We start from the raw sequence: 15,481 nt of genomic DNA, 5'->3' as shown, positions 1-15,481 counted from the left end.
ACGTATGAGATGGAATAGTAAATTTAAATATTTTAATATTGGCAATTATGAGTTTTTAGATTTCCCGATAAGTTTTAAGTAAGCATCACTTACTGACTTACAAAAGTATAAGCGTAGTACCTGCATTCTATTAGATGTTTTTAAAGCCTTATTATCAATAGAGCTTTAAAAATTAAGTTATAAGTAAAATATAATAAGCGTGTTTAGTTGTAAAAAATATGTTACACGACCTATATATAACTAATGAAGGGATAATTTTAGATATAAGTAGTTCACTTCGAGTAGGTAAAATAGACGATTTCTTATATCTTTAATAATAAAACTCCTAGTTTTAATTTGGTCTATGTCTACAAACCGCATACCTACCATCGCACACCACCACACTGTTAACTGACAGTTCGTAAACCTTATTACAAAAGGCATAAGGTCTACCGATGGACAGTTAAGAGCGTCGCCGTTTGTACCTATCTTAATACAAAAGTCAACAACGAAAATAAATAATTATTACCTAATACGTCACATACCTATGACATGACATGAACAAACAAGGAAAGCTATATATAAAAAGTGTTTTTTCTCTGTCTTCTCACAAAGGAAAGTTTGACAGTTTTAATTCCTCAAAGGAGGTCAGTAGTTAACACTAAACTCGAAACAGCATCTTTAAAAAAAACATTAGGGGTCACTGACCTGTCCCAGTAAATTGAGGTAGTGTGCGTGAGCTGCGTTTGTGCGTGAAATGGGGTAATTTGACAGAATCTGAAAATTTACCCTCCTCTACGCCCGCTTAATTTTGTGACAAAAACAGTGAAAATGAGAGAAATTAAAACAGTAGGTACACATATGTATAACCAATGAAATGTACATACACATAAATTGAAAATGAGTCAGTTTCAGAGTGCAGTTAAGACATAAATGGACCACTTCATGAAGAGGTATAGTATATGTTCAATTATGAACGCCACAATGCCTTCAAACCACCACATCTGCATTCACATTATGCCAAACTCACCCGAAACTAACTCTACCAAACGTGTTGATGAGAAACGCGGTAGGGCTTGACCTGTTGAAGAAATTAAACAAAAAGAAGCAAAAACAAAATCATGAATAAAATGCAAGCTTTCTAAGCCGCATGGCACACACACGACCCACTCTAATCACAACACGGAACCGGTAGCACAAATAGGCTAGTCAATGTGCATTCTACAATGTGGCAACATGTGATTTAGCACAAATGACAACGAGTTGTGATGTCTCTAACACTTCATTCAGTTACATTTTAGACAAGCTAAATAAAACATTACAAGCATACAGTCTACGGTGCAGTGTACAATAATCTTAACAGCAGCAACATACAGTTAAATAAATTGCTTAAACTATTCACAAGCGCATTGACTTTGCTATAAACCAAATGCCCCACACAATAATGCCACAATTACTGATTTGGTTCAACGCACATCGGTACATCTGATGTTGGCAATAATATAATGTCAAAATCTTACCAACTGCAAGTAAAAGTCATGCTTAACTAACAATTTTAATTTATAAAAGAAATTCATCTTACTTGAGAAAATGCTCGTTCTCTTCGTTCATTTTATCGGCATCTTTTGATTTGTATTTGATGAGTCTTTCAACGAGCGTCCGATTTTCGTCCTGAAAACAATAATGTATTTCACTATACACACGTTTCTAAAAATAAGTACCCCTACAAAAGTATCAACAATGATAGGTACCCGACTAAGGAAGACTTTCTTCATAATTTATTAACTCGGTGGTGATGTTTAACACAGACTTAAATATTATTTAGGTAACTGTAAGATTTATATAACAACACTGATAAAATCCAAATATCCTGAGGTAATCGTACTCCGCTTAACTAGTGGTAGAGTAAGTAAAAGAAGAGTCTGACGGTATTCACAACAAGTGGGTATGTCCCAGGTACACTTTTCGCGAAACACCTATTTTCACGAAACGAGCCACGGGGCCCGGCGCGCTCGGTTACAGATTTCGGACTAGACTGAACAGGCAATGTTGCTCTCAGTTTTGGCATGAACTGTTTATTCATTGTGCACAAGGGCAGCCACATAAAGTCATGCAATATAATATGTTTATTTTTACAGCGTCATAAATAGGATTTATAATAGGACTGCGATGTACGCTTTTTCTTATTGCAAAAGGGGTTAGCTCATTCAATCTAATTTATGTAACTATTTTTTAAGGAGACTAGAAAATCGCCAACGCGTCTAAATCTACTACCTACTAGTTACGTTTCGTAGCTAGGTACCTACTTATCGAGAATATTTAATAGGTTTTAATAAACATGTATAGGCAGCTTTATATAGTGAACATAAATAATAGACAGAAACAATATCGGAATCCCGCTGGATATCGAAGAAAAATACGTTGGCAAACTGCCAAGTTTTGAATGATGCTATAAAATTTTAAAGTTCCAGTGATATAAAATGAAATGTTAGTTTAGAAATTACTAGTCCAAAAATACAATATTTTGTGTAAACAAAAACGAAATTGGAGCTTACGTTGTTGACCATTCAACTCAAAATTGTGTGCACACGCACACGTAGAATTGGGGCAGAGAATCAAATGTAACGTTGTACGTAAAACGTGTAAAGGTGTTTTGTTTAACAAATACCTAATAGCACATAAAAAAATTTGGGTCTATTTTTATTTTGTTGTAGTTTTTTCATTTTTGTCAGCTTATGATAAAATTTCGTGCTATTCTCCAGGTAAGTACCTACAGCATAAGCGCAAGTTCACCGTATGTCCTGCAAAATCTTCCATTGGGTTACAAATGTATGGAATTATCGTAACTCACTGACATTTATAAAGGTATGTAGATTTTTTGTCACAAATTGGGATTTCGTTTTTATTCCAGAATGATGAGCTCTTCAAGCCTACCAAATTGTATCAATATCTGACAAAAACATCTACAAAAAAATAAGTTGTTTACCGTATAGTATTTCAGTCACTGGATTGTAACAAAGAGTAAGTAGTAGAGATTGTGTCTAGCCCTTTCCATTACCTCAGTGGCTCTAAGGGTGGCCATAATATAAACTGTTAGAATTAGAAAATTATTTGGAACCTAAGCATGACTATTAATGTTTATATTCATGTTTAAGATATTAATGTACCTAGATCAGAAGAAGTCTTACCCAGTTATTGTGCTTCGCATATTACATTGGGCTTTATAAAATAATAATATGTAGTCAGCCAAGTCTGGTAGAGGCAAAAGCTGAGTAAATTAGCTAGCTGACTCAATTAATTTAAACTAAGACTAAACCACATACACCACCGGTTTTCTGTAATCCCAATACCTACATCATTTACCAGCTGGCTCAATCCGAGCAGAGTCTAGCAAATAAAGAAGACTGACCCTCATACAACGCCGTGAGTAGCACCGCCGCCATCCAGTGATGACATGTTTTTGTTAATTTTATCCACCAATTTTACTTAATTTTTTTTTCTTAGCCTACCATGGTGTCCCACTGCTGGGCAAAGGCCTCCCCTCGTTTTCTCCACTCGACCCTGTCATCGGCATTTTCCCACCATTTGGGGTAGAATGCGTCCAAGTCGTCCCGCCATCTCCTTTTCGGTCTGCTTAAACTCCGGCCTGCACCGTCTACTGTATTCCGTGGGTCCCACTCAGTAACCATTTTGGCCCACCTTTCTGGGTGCATGCGGCAGACATGTCCGGCCTAGTCCCACTTAAGCTTAGCGGTCTTGACGCTTACATCTACAACTCTAGTTCTGGAGCGTAGTTCGGTGTTTCAGATCCGATCAGTTCTGCGAACACCTAATATACTACGCTCCATCGCACGCTGGCAAACCTTGAGTTTAGATTTTAGAGCCTCAGTTAATGACCAAGTTTGTTACTAAAATTAACTAAATTAAATAGTAAGTAGCGCCTTCAACAATGATGGGGCTCGCAGGTCCCTCACGAATATTTGCTACGTATATCGGACCGGCTAGCTCAAGGGCTGATTTAGACTGTGCGTGAACTCGCATGCGATTTTAGTTTCATTGAGGACTGTTGGTTGCATCCTATTCAGCCGACCAATCAAATAGCGCAATGTAATGAAACTCGCATGCGAGTTTTCGCATCGTCTAAACGAGCCTTGAGTTGCGTTCTCGCACGCGTGTCCATACTTCAAATCGCGCTAGATGTATGGATTCGCGCGCGAGAACACTACTCATGCTAGCAGGTCTGTTTCGAGTAAGTATGACGCTTCAACCATGAGACGTACGCTCTAAGCTGAAGAGATCCGTGTGTTTCCTCAGCTTGATCTACTTTTGGCTGAATGTATGATAAATGTAAATTATTTTCTAAATTAATGTTGATCAACATACCTGTGCTTTCCTCAATTTCTCTTCTATAGCTGCAAACGCGATTTGTAAGGCTTGGTGCTCGTCTCTCAGTACAGTGTTTAGTCCTTCTAGTTCAGTCATGTTGTTTTCATAAAGTTGAATCTCGGCACGAAGAGAAGCTATCAAGGCAGTGTTTTCTGAAATACTGGAGAGAACAATAATGTTAATAAGATTTATTACCTCACGATATAAAGCAGCAATAGAGCAATTGATTATAGACATGTCGATTTTTATGAAATATATTCTAGTTTGATGGGTGGAAATGTTGGAAAACCTCTGCCCTCGCGCACAAAGTAGACTATAGGTATTTAAACTATGTTTAAAGCATTCAGCGAGCACCGGGCACATGCGTCTGGCGAAGACCACTCCTCTCCGGTTTGCGAACAGGAAATCGCTCTATGTGAGCATACTCGTAGTGCTGTGTCACTCACACACCGGAGCGGTGTGCGGATCCGCATCAGTGCGCCAACCGCGAAAACGTGAGAAGCTCCGCACGTCGAAATTTGTATGTATGTCTGATTCTTTGACATAGCCTACAACTTAAACTATTTGATGAATTTCAATGTATGAGTTGTCACTAGAATCGTCTCAGTTGCTACTGTTGCCAGTTGAGTAGATTCCTGTTATACTAATACTAGAGTTAGACCAAGAAAAGCCAGTGTTTGGGTAAGTACAAAATGTTGTTTCTATTGCATGTAAAATTATATTTATTAGTTTAATTCTTACATTATTTTTTTATAACAGCTGAAAATCTGCTGAGTAACTAATTGATTATATTCAACCCCCCCCCCCCCCCTGCCCCTCTCATCTCAAAAGCCAGTGGGAATAGAGTTCTATAGCCGTCCGCCCCTGCATCATACTTATATTATATAATAATTAATATGAGCTGGCGCTCACATAGATGGCGCTGCTAGACATCAAATACTACATATTACATCAAACTTACACAATATCCTTTGCTTGCAGCTGTTTCTCCAAGTCATGAACTTTAGCATTTAGGTTTATGATTTGCTGAGCGCTTTCGCCGCGTCTTCTATGCAAATTTGTGAGTTCTTCTTGCTGAACCAGAATCTTCTGTTCCAAAGCTTGAACCCTCTCGTTGCTGCCACCACCTGTAAGGATTGTAGTAGTTTTCTGTAAATGTTGCTTGTTTCGGAATGCTAGCAATCTGCAGTAAAAGGTCAGGTGGCAGTAGTTAGTATTATAGTGATAATGATAAAACTGTAAATAACTCAGTACATCTATTACATTTATAGTATTTATATGGTTAAACTTCTAAATGAATTGGTGAAATTTAAATGCTAAGCTTCACTGAGGAGGAGGATACTACAGACGGAACTGTACGCGGGCGGATTCACGGGCAGGGCTTCTACTTATACAAGAAATTCATAGTACAAGATATTTCTCACAAAACATGACATGCGTATGAATGATTATATACTACATTATTTTGTTGACCTCATTGTCATTGTAGTAAAAAGAGGTCAACAAATTGATGTAGTACTAACTTTATTCTAAATAACATTAGACTAGAAGATTAAATAGAGATTCTAAATCCATTCTGTGAACTTATAACATGAACAAAATGCAAAAACAAATTGTAAACAATGACAGCAACTAATGGCAATTTAAATTGAGCGTTGTTGACCTCTCCCTCTGTAGGTGTTTTATACGTAAACTTTATTTATTTATTGTAAACTAAAATTAGAATATTACATTATTCACTAATTACAATGTGTAACAGTAACTAATGGCACTTTAAATTGAGCGTTGTTGACCTCTCCCTCTGTAGGTGTTTTATATGTAAACTTTATTTATTTATTGTAAACTAAAATTAGAATATTACATTATTCACTAATTACAATGTGAAAGTCGATAAAATATTGCTGGATAAATTGGGTAGATATTTTATTAAATATTTTATTTAAAATTAAGGAGCATTAAATTGAGAAATGAATCATTGCATGACATTCTAAAACACCATTTTTAGGGTTCCGTACCCAAAGGGTAAAACGGGACCCTATTACTAAGACTTCGCTGTCCGTCCGTCCGTCCGTCACCAGGCTGTATCTCACGAACCGTGATAGCTAGACAGTTGAAATTTTCACAGATGATGTATTTCTGTTGCCGCTATAACAACAAATACTAAAAACAGAATAAAATAAAGATTTAAATGGGGCTCCCATACAACAAACGTGATTTTTGACCAAAGTTAAGCAACGTCGGGAGGGGTCAGTACTTGGATGGGTGACTGTTTTCTTTTTGCTTTTTTTTGTTTTTTTTTTGCATTATGGTACGGAACCCTTCGTGCGCGAGTCCGACTCGCACTTGCCCGGTTTTTTCATTCTGTCAAATCCTAACTATTCTATTATATAGCTATCACTTAGTAGTCATATCATGTACCTACATATGTATGTATTTGTGTAAGTACATAAATACCGTTAATTACATTACATTAATAATATGTCAATTAAGAATTAGCCAATAGACATTAAAATGATCATTGAATTAGAGTTACTTTGTCTTCATGTTTTTTGGTTTGACTACCCACATCCAAGCAAATGTATCCCATTAGAGAGCAGTAGGTGGCTGTGTACTATTAAAATACGATGTTATGGTAAGAAAATAAAGAGTACAAACCTGCACTTGATATACCATTTTCAGAAGTCGAATACCTTATCCTCTCATTAACCAGCGTTAGCTGAAGATTTTCATTCTTAAGTGTGTTGACATTGTCAAATAGACGGCTTTCTGAAATACATTAAGTAAAAATTTGAGTATAGTAAAATTAAAACTTTCATTACATTAAAAAATAAACAGACTAAATAAGATTACTGCACACAAATGTTGAATCAGTAGAGATAGACATCTTTATTTACATACCAGTACAAATGTTACATACATGGACCCTAGAAAGGGTGTAGCAATATAGGTACATAGTTCACAACATCACAGTTTGCTTATTATTACTACTGATTTATGCATTTTCTAATTTGCACTTTTCTCTAAGTAGCAAATCTCTAAATGCTAATAAGAAGAAAGTACCTACAGAGTTCAATCAAATAAAACAGAATGATATTCTATAGCATTATGATTACATTTTGTCATGATGCTCTAAGCGATATTCAAGTAATGTATCACACTATCAGTATGTATCTAGAGTTATCTATTAGCGAAAGTTTAGACAAAGACAGGAGCCAAAAGGTTATGTTACTTACGAAATGTTATAACATCTTGAAAGGCTGCAGTTTGATACTTGTTTCGGGCCTGTAACTGGCTTATTATGCTATTTCTCCACTCTCCTCCTTCCATTTTTAACGAATAAAACCGTACGAAGATATCAAAACAAACATTTGTTAAGTAGCGTGTTACACTGTATAAAATGTAAACTAAAATTTATCGAGTAACGCGAAATTTTGAAATGATTTTTCACAGTTAACTAGACCAATTTATCACAATTGGCTAATTATTAAATGAGTACAACAAGTCGTAAACATCCTTTTCTAAAATTTATCTGTAGAAATTACAATGATCTTACAATCAAGTGACAGTGACATTGACAGTAGTGACACTAGTGACAGTTGATCGAAGTATTTTTATGTCATCTTTCTGGACTGGCTAAGACCATAGGTTATAATGCCAATTGCAGTTAAACGCTTCTCACACCTTATTTAGGCTCCATACGCACGAGAGCTTTTTCAACGTGCGTTAACCATGTATACAGGGTGGAAAGATAAGTCGGGCCCTGGAGGGAAAATAATCCTTAAGCTGGCTCATTTTACTTAAAGGAGACATTCATTTATTTTTAAAAAGAATGCCCCTAGGCATTAAATTGCTCGTTGTTTATGGAGTTAGAAAAACATATTACTGATCACGACTCAAATGTAACCCTGTATATTCTATAATTATAGTCGGTCAAGCTAATCTTGTCAGTAGATAAAGGCGGCAAATTTAAAAAATGTAGGCGCGAAGGGATATCGCCTCATAGAAATTTTAAATTTCGCGTCTTTTTCTACTGACAAGATTTGCTTGACCATCTATATATATTATACTACTCTTTGGTCATACCCCATATTTGAAAAGATAGAAAAAATTAGGTATCAAACCTCCTGTTGCGGAATTTTATGACGTGATGATATGAGTATGGAAGGTAGAGATAGATACTTCTACACTCCATAGATATGAGTTATGATTTCTGTCACTTTGATTTGACTGGAAATAATTTTTAAGAAAAAGACCGACTTCTATGGGGCCCGGTGAAAGATTATGGTAGATGGTGCACTATGTAGAAAAGGAGGTAAAACCAGTACTTTCTAGTAGTATTTCGTTTCCGTAAGGGTCGTAGTTATCTAGCCTAACCTAACCCACTTCTCTGATAGCAGTTCGGTTCTGTGAGGATCGCAGTTCGAACCTAATCAAACCCACTTTTCTAGTAGCATTTCGTTTCTGTAAGACTCGCAGTTCTAACCAAACCTAACCCACTTTTGTTCGGTTCTGTGAGGATCGCAGTTCAAACCTAACCTAATCCACTTAACGGCGCATGCGGTGCGGTGTACGGGAGTTTGAGCGGGAGGGGTTTGGCATCATCATACCCACATTTTATGGTAGGTAATCATAGTGGTTTATTTAGTTTAGGTATCATAGTAGTTTTCCGGGTCAAGGTCCGGGTCTCTGAGTCAGGGTCCGGGTCCGAGTCCCGGTCCAAGTCCGGGTCCGGGTCCGGGTCCGAGTCCGGGTCCGAGTCCGGGTGCGAGTCCAGGTCCGAGTCCGAGTCCGAGTCCGAGTCCGGGTCCGAACCGGATCCGGGTATGAGTCCGGATCCCAGTCCAAGTCAAAATCGAAATTCGAAATCACCAAACATGTACTATGCGTCGTTGAAGAGTTCTGTTCTGATCATCATCAGCAGTTCCACTTCATCAAATGCGACAGTTTTTAATGTAAATGCTTGATTTTATGCTGAAAATACAAAAAATTCTATACGTATGCCTTTAAGATTTGAGGAGTTCCCTCGATTTCCTTATGGATCCCATCATCAGAACTCGAGCTTGACAGAAATGTGGCTTAAAAACTAAACTTGCTTAACAAACATAACGAAGAGGACAAATCGCCAAACGTGAACTATGCGTCGTTGAAGAGTTCTGTTCTGATCATCATCAGCAGTTCCACTTCATCAAATGCGACAGTTTTTAATGAAAATGCTTGATTTTCTGATGAAAATCCAAAAGTCACTATACGCATGCCTTTAAGATTTGAGGAGTTCCCTCGATTCCTCATGGATCCCATCATCAGAACCTGAGATTGACAAAAATGTGGCCTAAAAACTTAACTTGCTTAACAATCATAACGAGGAGGACAAATCGCCAAACGTGAACTATGCGTCGTTGAAGAGTTCCGTTCTGATCATCATCAGCAGTTCCACTTCATCAAATGTCACTTTTTTGGATGTATATGCTTGATTCGTTGATAAAAACCCAAAAATAACTATGTGTATGCCTTTAAGATTTGAGGAGTTCCCTCGATTCCTCATGGATCCCATCATCAGAACTGGGTTTTGACAAAAACGGGACCAATCTGTATGCATATACTTACTTACTTCCGTTGGCGCTACAACCCTTTGTGGGTCTTGGCCTCCTCCACAATCTTCCTCCAGTGCCCTATTTTATAAAGCTACAAGTTACAATTTACAAGCGGAAGTCTCGTTCTAACACATAGGGTTAGAAAGAGACTTCCGCTTGTAAATTGTAACTTGTAGCTTTATAAAATAGGCCACAGTTGTCGCGGTGCCTGGCGACCTTCTTCCAGTTGGTAAACTTTCCCATCTTTCTAAGATCTTCTTCTACACAATCTATCCAACGCTTCTTAGGCCTGCCTTTCGGTCTTTTTTGTTGCGGCGTCCACCTTGTCATGACTTTTGGTGCCCTCTTGTCCGGCATCCTTTCAAGGTGACCCGCCCATCTCAGCCGCTGTGACTTACAGAACCTGACGATGTTCTCGTGCTCTATGAGTACATCCAACTCATGGTTCATGCGTTGACGATAGGTATCATGTTCTATTACAGGACCATAGATCTTTCTGAGCACTTTTCTTTCGAACACTGCAAGTTTTAGTTCGTCTCTCTGAGTTAGGGTCCAAGTTTCGCAGGCGTAAGTCACGACAGGCCTGATGATGGTGCGATAGATAATAAGTTTGGATCTAATGCTAAGCAGTTTAGAGCTCAAAAGTTTGCTACACGCGTAGAAACATTTGTGCCCAGCAGCTATGCGCGCCCTTATCTCTTCGTCGGTTTTGTTCTGAGAGTTAACCGTCGCTCCTAGATACTTGAAGCTGCTCACACCTTTGATGTCCTGATTGCCGACAGAGATGTTTGTTGGCAGTCCAGTCTGCCTTGATGTCGCAAGGTACTCAGTTTTGGATACGTTTACACGTAATCCAAACGTGGCGGCTTCCGTCTGCAGGTTTAGGCAGTGATCGGCCATTCTGTTTCTCGACCTACTGGTAATGACAATGTCATCGGCATACGCAGCAAGCTGAGTTGTGTTGTAGTCGATCAGCCCATTGATGTTTAATTTACGCGTTGCAGCCTCAAGTACCAGGTTGAAAACTATGGACGAAAGCGCATCTCCTTGCTTCACTCCTGAACGGATCTCAAAATGCATATACATACAATCAAAAAAATAATTTTCAAAATCGGTCCAGTAATGACGGAGATATGGAGTAACAAACATAAAAAATAAAAAAATAATAAAAACTTTTTACAAAAAAAAAGAAAACCGACTTTAAAAAGGATGAAATAAAATATTATCCTTTTTAAGTCTATGCGTTACCAACTGATATGTTTGAAGTCGGTGCCAAGCCAACTTTTGAAGCATACCATGATTTTGGTGCGATTCGATAAGGATGTACGTTGGATTGCCTTACACGACGACAATGAACATACTTTCTGTCGATACAGTCGACGTTAAAAATATGTTTACACTTTTCGTCTTATTACAAAGGAGTAAGGTGCAAAAGTATAAACATATATTTGACGTCGACTGTACCTAAGAACACACCTCAGAACACACGATCAAACCTTCTTGGTACAGTACGTACCATGTTTGTCGGCACGCAAGCGTGGGATTGGGACTGAGTTTTTTCCCGTCCCTTATTCAGAGGACTACATTTCAAAATATAAAACAATTCAAGGAATTTACGTTCTTGCCAAATTTCACCTAAAGCGGTTCAGTTGTTTAGCCATGAAAAGGCGACAAAGAGGCAGACAGAATTACTTACACATTTATAATAGTTATGTACAGTTCTAATGGGATTTATAGAGCTGATTATTTTTGACGGGTATTGTTACTACTTGGCTTGGCACCGACTTCAAACATATCAGTTGGTAACGCATAGACTTAAAAAGGATAATATTTTATTTCATCCTTTTTGAAGTCGGTTTTCTTTTTTTTTTGTAAAAAGTTTTTATTTTTCCATTTTTAGTTTTAACGCATTGATAAGAGCGCGAAGCTTGAATGAAAAACAACATCATGATTAACACTAAATTCGTGTACCTACTTTAATTAATATGTAATCAGGAATTTTCTCGAGTCCGTCTGGGAAATTATAATTCCTCTCACTACACTAAATCCATCCTCCGCCCCACCACTGACCAATCCCTCAACCCCCCGCTCACTCTACCTCACAGAGCGCATCAACCCCTGATCCATGAACCCCTCGACCATGAACCAGCAGCCCTTCAACCGCCATTCCCCGACCCCTTAACTCCTAACCCTAACCCCCGATCAGTAGCCTTACCAGCTTACCAAGAGTTTAACATTGATTCATTCGCTAGCGTGTGTGTAACTTACTTTCTTTGCATCTCGCTCGTACTGGGATATTAGTGCGAGCGAGATGCATAAAAAGTAAGTCACGAAGACGTTAGCGTGGCTAACTTAGCGAATATGTCAATGTCAAACTCGTGGTAAGGCTACACTTGCACAACATCAAATTGGCGGTTTTCGGAAGCAAATGCTCGAGTTACTTTAGAAAACACCGAAATCACTTTACACGTGCCTTTAAAAACTGAGGAGTTCCCTCAATTCCTCATAGATTCCATCATCAGACCAGAACCAGAAATAATACGGAAACACCTTGAAGGTAACTCCTTCCAAACAAAAAAAGAATTACTCAAATCGGATCACAGGTGCCGGAGTAATCGCTGAACACTATACATTTAAAAAATCATCATCATTATCATCAAAACAATCATCATCATCAGGTCTACTCCATCGAAGTGGTGATTTTCGGGAGAAAATGCTCGAGTTGCTTAAGAAAACACCCAAATTACCATGCATGTGCCTTTAAAAATTGAGGAGTTCTCTCAATTCCTCATGGATCCCATCATCAGAACAGAACCAAATTAAAATGGGACCAACTCGGAGGTAGCTCCTTTCAAATAAAAAAAGAATTACTCAAATCGGACTACGGATGTCGGAGTAATCGGTGAACGTACATAGAAAAAAAAAAACTGGTCAAGTGCGAGTCGGACTCGCGTTTCAAGGGTTCCGTACATCACACAATTTTCAACATTTTTTTTTGTACGTGAAACGTGACGTGAGTGAAACGTCTTGTAAAACCCGAATGGGTCAATCAAAAACCAGATCTAACATGAAGTTTTCTGGCGTGGTGGCTTACAATATCTCTATATCTCTGAAGATTAAATGCCGAACAATAGTACAAGTGTCCAAATGCGTAGAGCTGAAAACTCGAGCGTCCGACGGGTCGCGCTTCCTACAACTTCGAAGGCCGAAGAGAGATAATACGTAGGTATTCCAAATCTACCAATCGCAATGGTGGTAGGGTGGCCAAAAAATAAGTGTATTTCCGTAGCCAGGGAGGCTTTGGGATTATACTGAGCAACTTTTAGTATGGGACCAACCCCGAAATCGCGAAAAAAGAAGTATCCTCCCATAGAAACGGACCAGCCAAAATGTATGAAACAGCCAAATTATTCTTCGCGATTTCAGGGTTACACGTTGGCTGCAGGTTGCACGTTGCAGGAATACACTTAGTTTATTTTTTAGCCATATAGCTGTATACCTAGTGCTTTTTAAAACACGTAACAATAGTAACCTAATCAATCAGTACAGTCAGCAGCAGAAGTTGCTAAGCGGGCGAGTGGTTTTAAATGATCTGGACGCGACTTTATAGTTAAGACAATAAGAGCATGTCAAGGTCATTTTGAACGCCTCGCCCGCTTAGCAACTTCTGCTGTTGACTGTACTACAAGTACCATTGCGGCTATGTGCCAGATACAGCCTAGTTGCATTTTTTGTCTTCAGTCCGACTCACGCTTGAAGCTAAAGGCACGCCTTTTTGGGACGCTTCGGGCCTTCGGCCTTATGCCGATATCGGCCTAGGGCCTTTGCAATAGCTGTCTACATCACGTTTCACTAAAACCATTGCGGATGTGTCCCTAAAAAAACGTTAACCGCATTTTTGTTCTTAAATCCGACTCACGCTTGACTCTAGATTTCTAATAGGTTTTCCTGTCATCTTTAGGTAAAGGACTATTTTGTGTATTTTTTCCAGAATTTTAGACCCAGTAGTTTCGGAGATAGAGGGGGGGGAATGGTCATTTTTTATCTATTTTCTTGAATAACTTTTAAACTTTTTATTGTAAATTTATAAGAAAAATATATTTGAGATTCTCAAAATGAGCTCTTTCGTTTGATATGTAACACGATATAGTTTTCAAAACTTTGTTTTTTAATTTTATTGTTTACCCCCCAAAAGTAGCCCCTATGTTTAAAATTCATTTGTTGACGTTACATATCCGTCTTTGGGTCACAGACTTACATATGTGTACCAAATTTCAACTTAATTGGTGCGGTAGTTTCGGAGCAAATTGGCTGTGATAGACGGACAGACAGACGCACGAGTGATCCTATAAGGGTTCCGTTTTTTTTCCTTTTGAGGTACGGAACCCTAAAAAATAGCCACAACCGAATACAGAACCTCCTCCTTCTATGAAATGGAAGTCGGTTAAAAATAATAAAAAAAATAATAAAAAACATACAACCGAATTGATAACCTCCTCCTTTGGGATTTGGAAGTCGGTTAAAAAGTGTTCGCGATCGTAATTTGCCAGTGTTTTTTTTTTATTCATAAGTAAATTATAATTTTTTGAGTAGATTAGTGAAAACAGTGAACTATTACCTACCTATTTTGTCAGTGCTCCATCACTCTAATGCAGATACAAACAAAGAAGCCTCTCAGCTCTACGGCAAGGTACGTGAATATCGAATAGGTATGTAGGCAATTTATTCTCTAGGGAACCTCAATTACTCTTGTAAGGTTAGGTAGCGCTCATCGTAGGCAATAGGTACATTGGACATCCAATATAGGTACACACAAAACATATAGGAAGGACACAGGGCTGTATAGGAAGCTACAGACCTCGGCCACGATACGCACGCTGTTATCATATACTTGCATCATACTCAAGATATATAGTTACACCTATGTGAAATATCATTCACCGTGCATACGCAAGCTTTACATAGGTACCTAAAGTAGGATAGATAATAATCTTTTCTTTGTACATACGTAGACTATAAGTAGGTACTAGGTACGTTTGAATCAACGAAAATTCAAACGGTATAAAGTTGGAGTCATCTTTCTTGACTAAGCTTAGCATAAACTTGGGTTAAAGTTTAAAAAAGGCGTTTAAATTAAGTTCAGAAATGAATAATGCAAATACTGAAGCATTCATTTCTTCCGTCTTCTTGGACAGCTAAGCAATAAAAACGGTGGATTAATTTGGTGTGGTTTTTTAAAATATGTACAATTATTCATTTATGTGCTATACGTAAGCAAAGTTTTTTTTACAGCACATGCCTTCTAGTCTCCAACTTCTCGAAAGATTCTAATAGAACGCTCGTAGTATTATTTCACTTGCTGGGGAATCAAAAACAGCATTCGAAGCAAAATCGCTTTTTTTTGCACAAATACCTATTGAACATGATCTGTGCAGTCGTTTTTTAGCATTCTCTAAAAATCCTGTAAAGACTAAAAAATGCTGTAGTTACGTGCTGCCACGATACATCCCTCTAGCTTGTTATTT

The 15,481-nt window shown here is 38.1% G+C and overlaps 1 protein-coding gene across 3 annotated transcripts in view; it reads right to left on the bottom strand.

The window, feature by feature from the left end:
• Positions 1-7,929, bottom strand: part of LOC134675377 (autophagy-related protein 16-1) — a 233,838-nt gene extending 225,909 nt beyond the window's left edge. For 2 of the 3 annotated variants that reach the window (XM_063533592.1, XM_063533595.1), the window contains exons 1-6: positions 7,599-7,929; positions 7,021-7,131; positions 5,327-5,492; positions 4,363-4,525; positions 1,562-1,650; positions 1,010-1,060 (exon numbers count right to left, since the gene is read on the bottom strand). In XM_063533592.1, the coding sequence (XP_063389662.1) occupies positions 1,010-1,060; positions 1,562-1,650; positions 4,363-4,525; positions 5,327-5,492; positions 7,021-7,131; positions 7,599-7,692 (674 nt within the window). In that variant the 5' untranslated portion in view covers positions 7,693-7,929. The remainder of the gene's footprint in view (positions 1-1,009; positions 1,061-1,561; positions 1,651-4,362; positions 4,526-5,326; positions 5,493-7,020; positions 7,132-7,598) is intronic. The other variant, XM_063533603.1, reaches the window with a different exon arrangement.
• Between the last annotated feature and the right edge of the window lie 7,552 nt (positions 7,930-15,481).

Source organism: Cydia fagiglandana, chromosome 2 (assembly GCF_963556715.1).
Source record: "Cydia fagiglandana chromosome 2, ilCydFagi1.1, whole genome shotgun sequence".
Lineage (NCBI taxonomy): Eukaryota > Metazoa > Arthropoda > Insecta > Lepidoptera > Tortricidae > Cydia > Cydia fagiglandana.
This window is presented reverse-complemented; position numbering and strand designations above follow the sequence as displayed.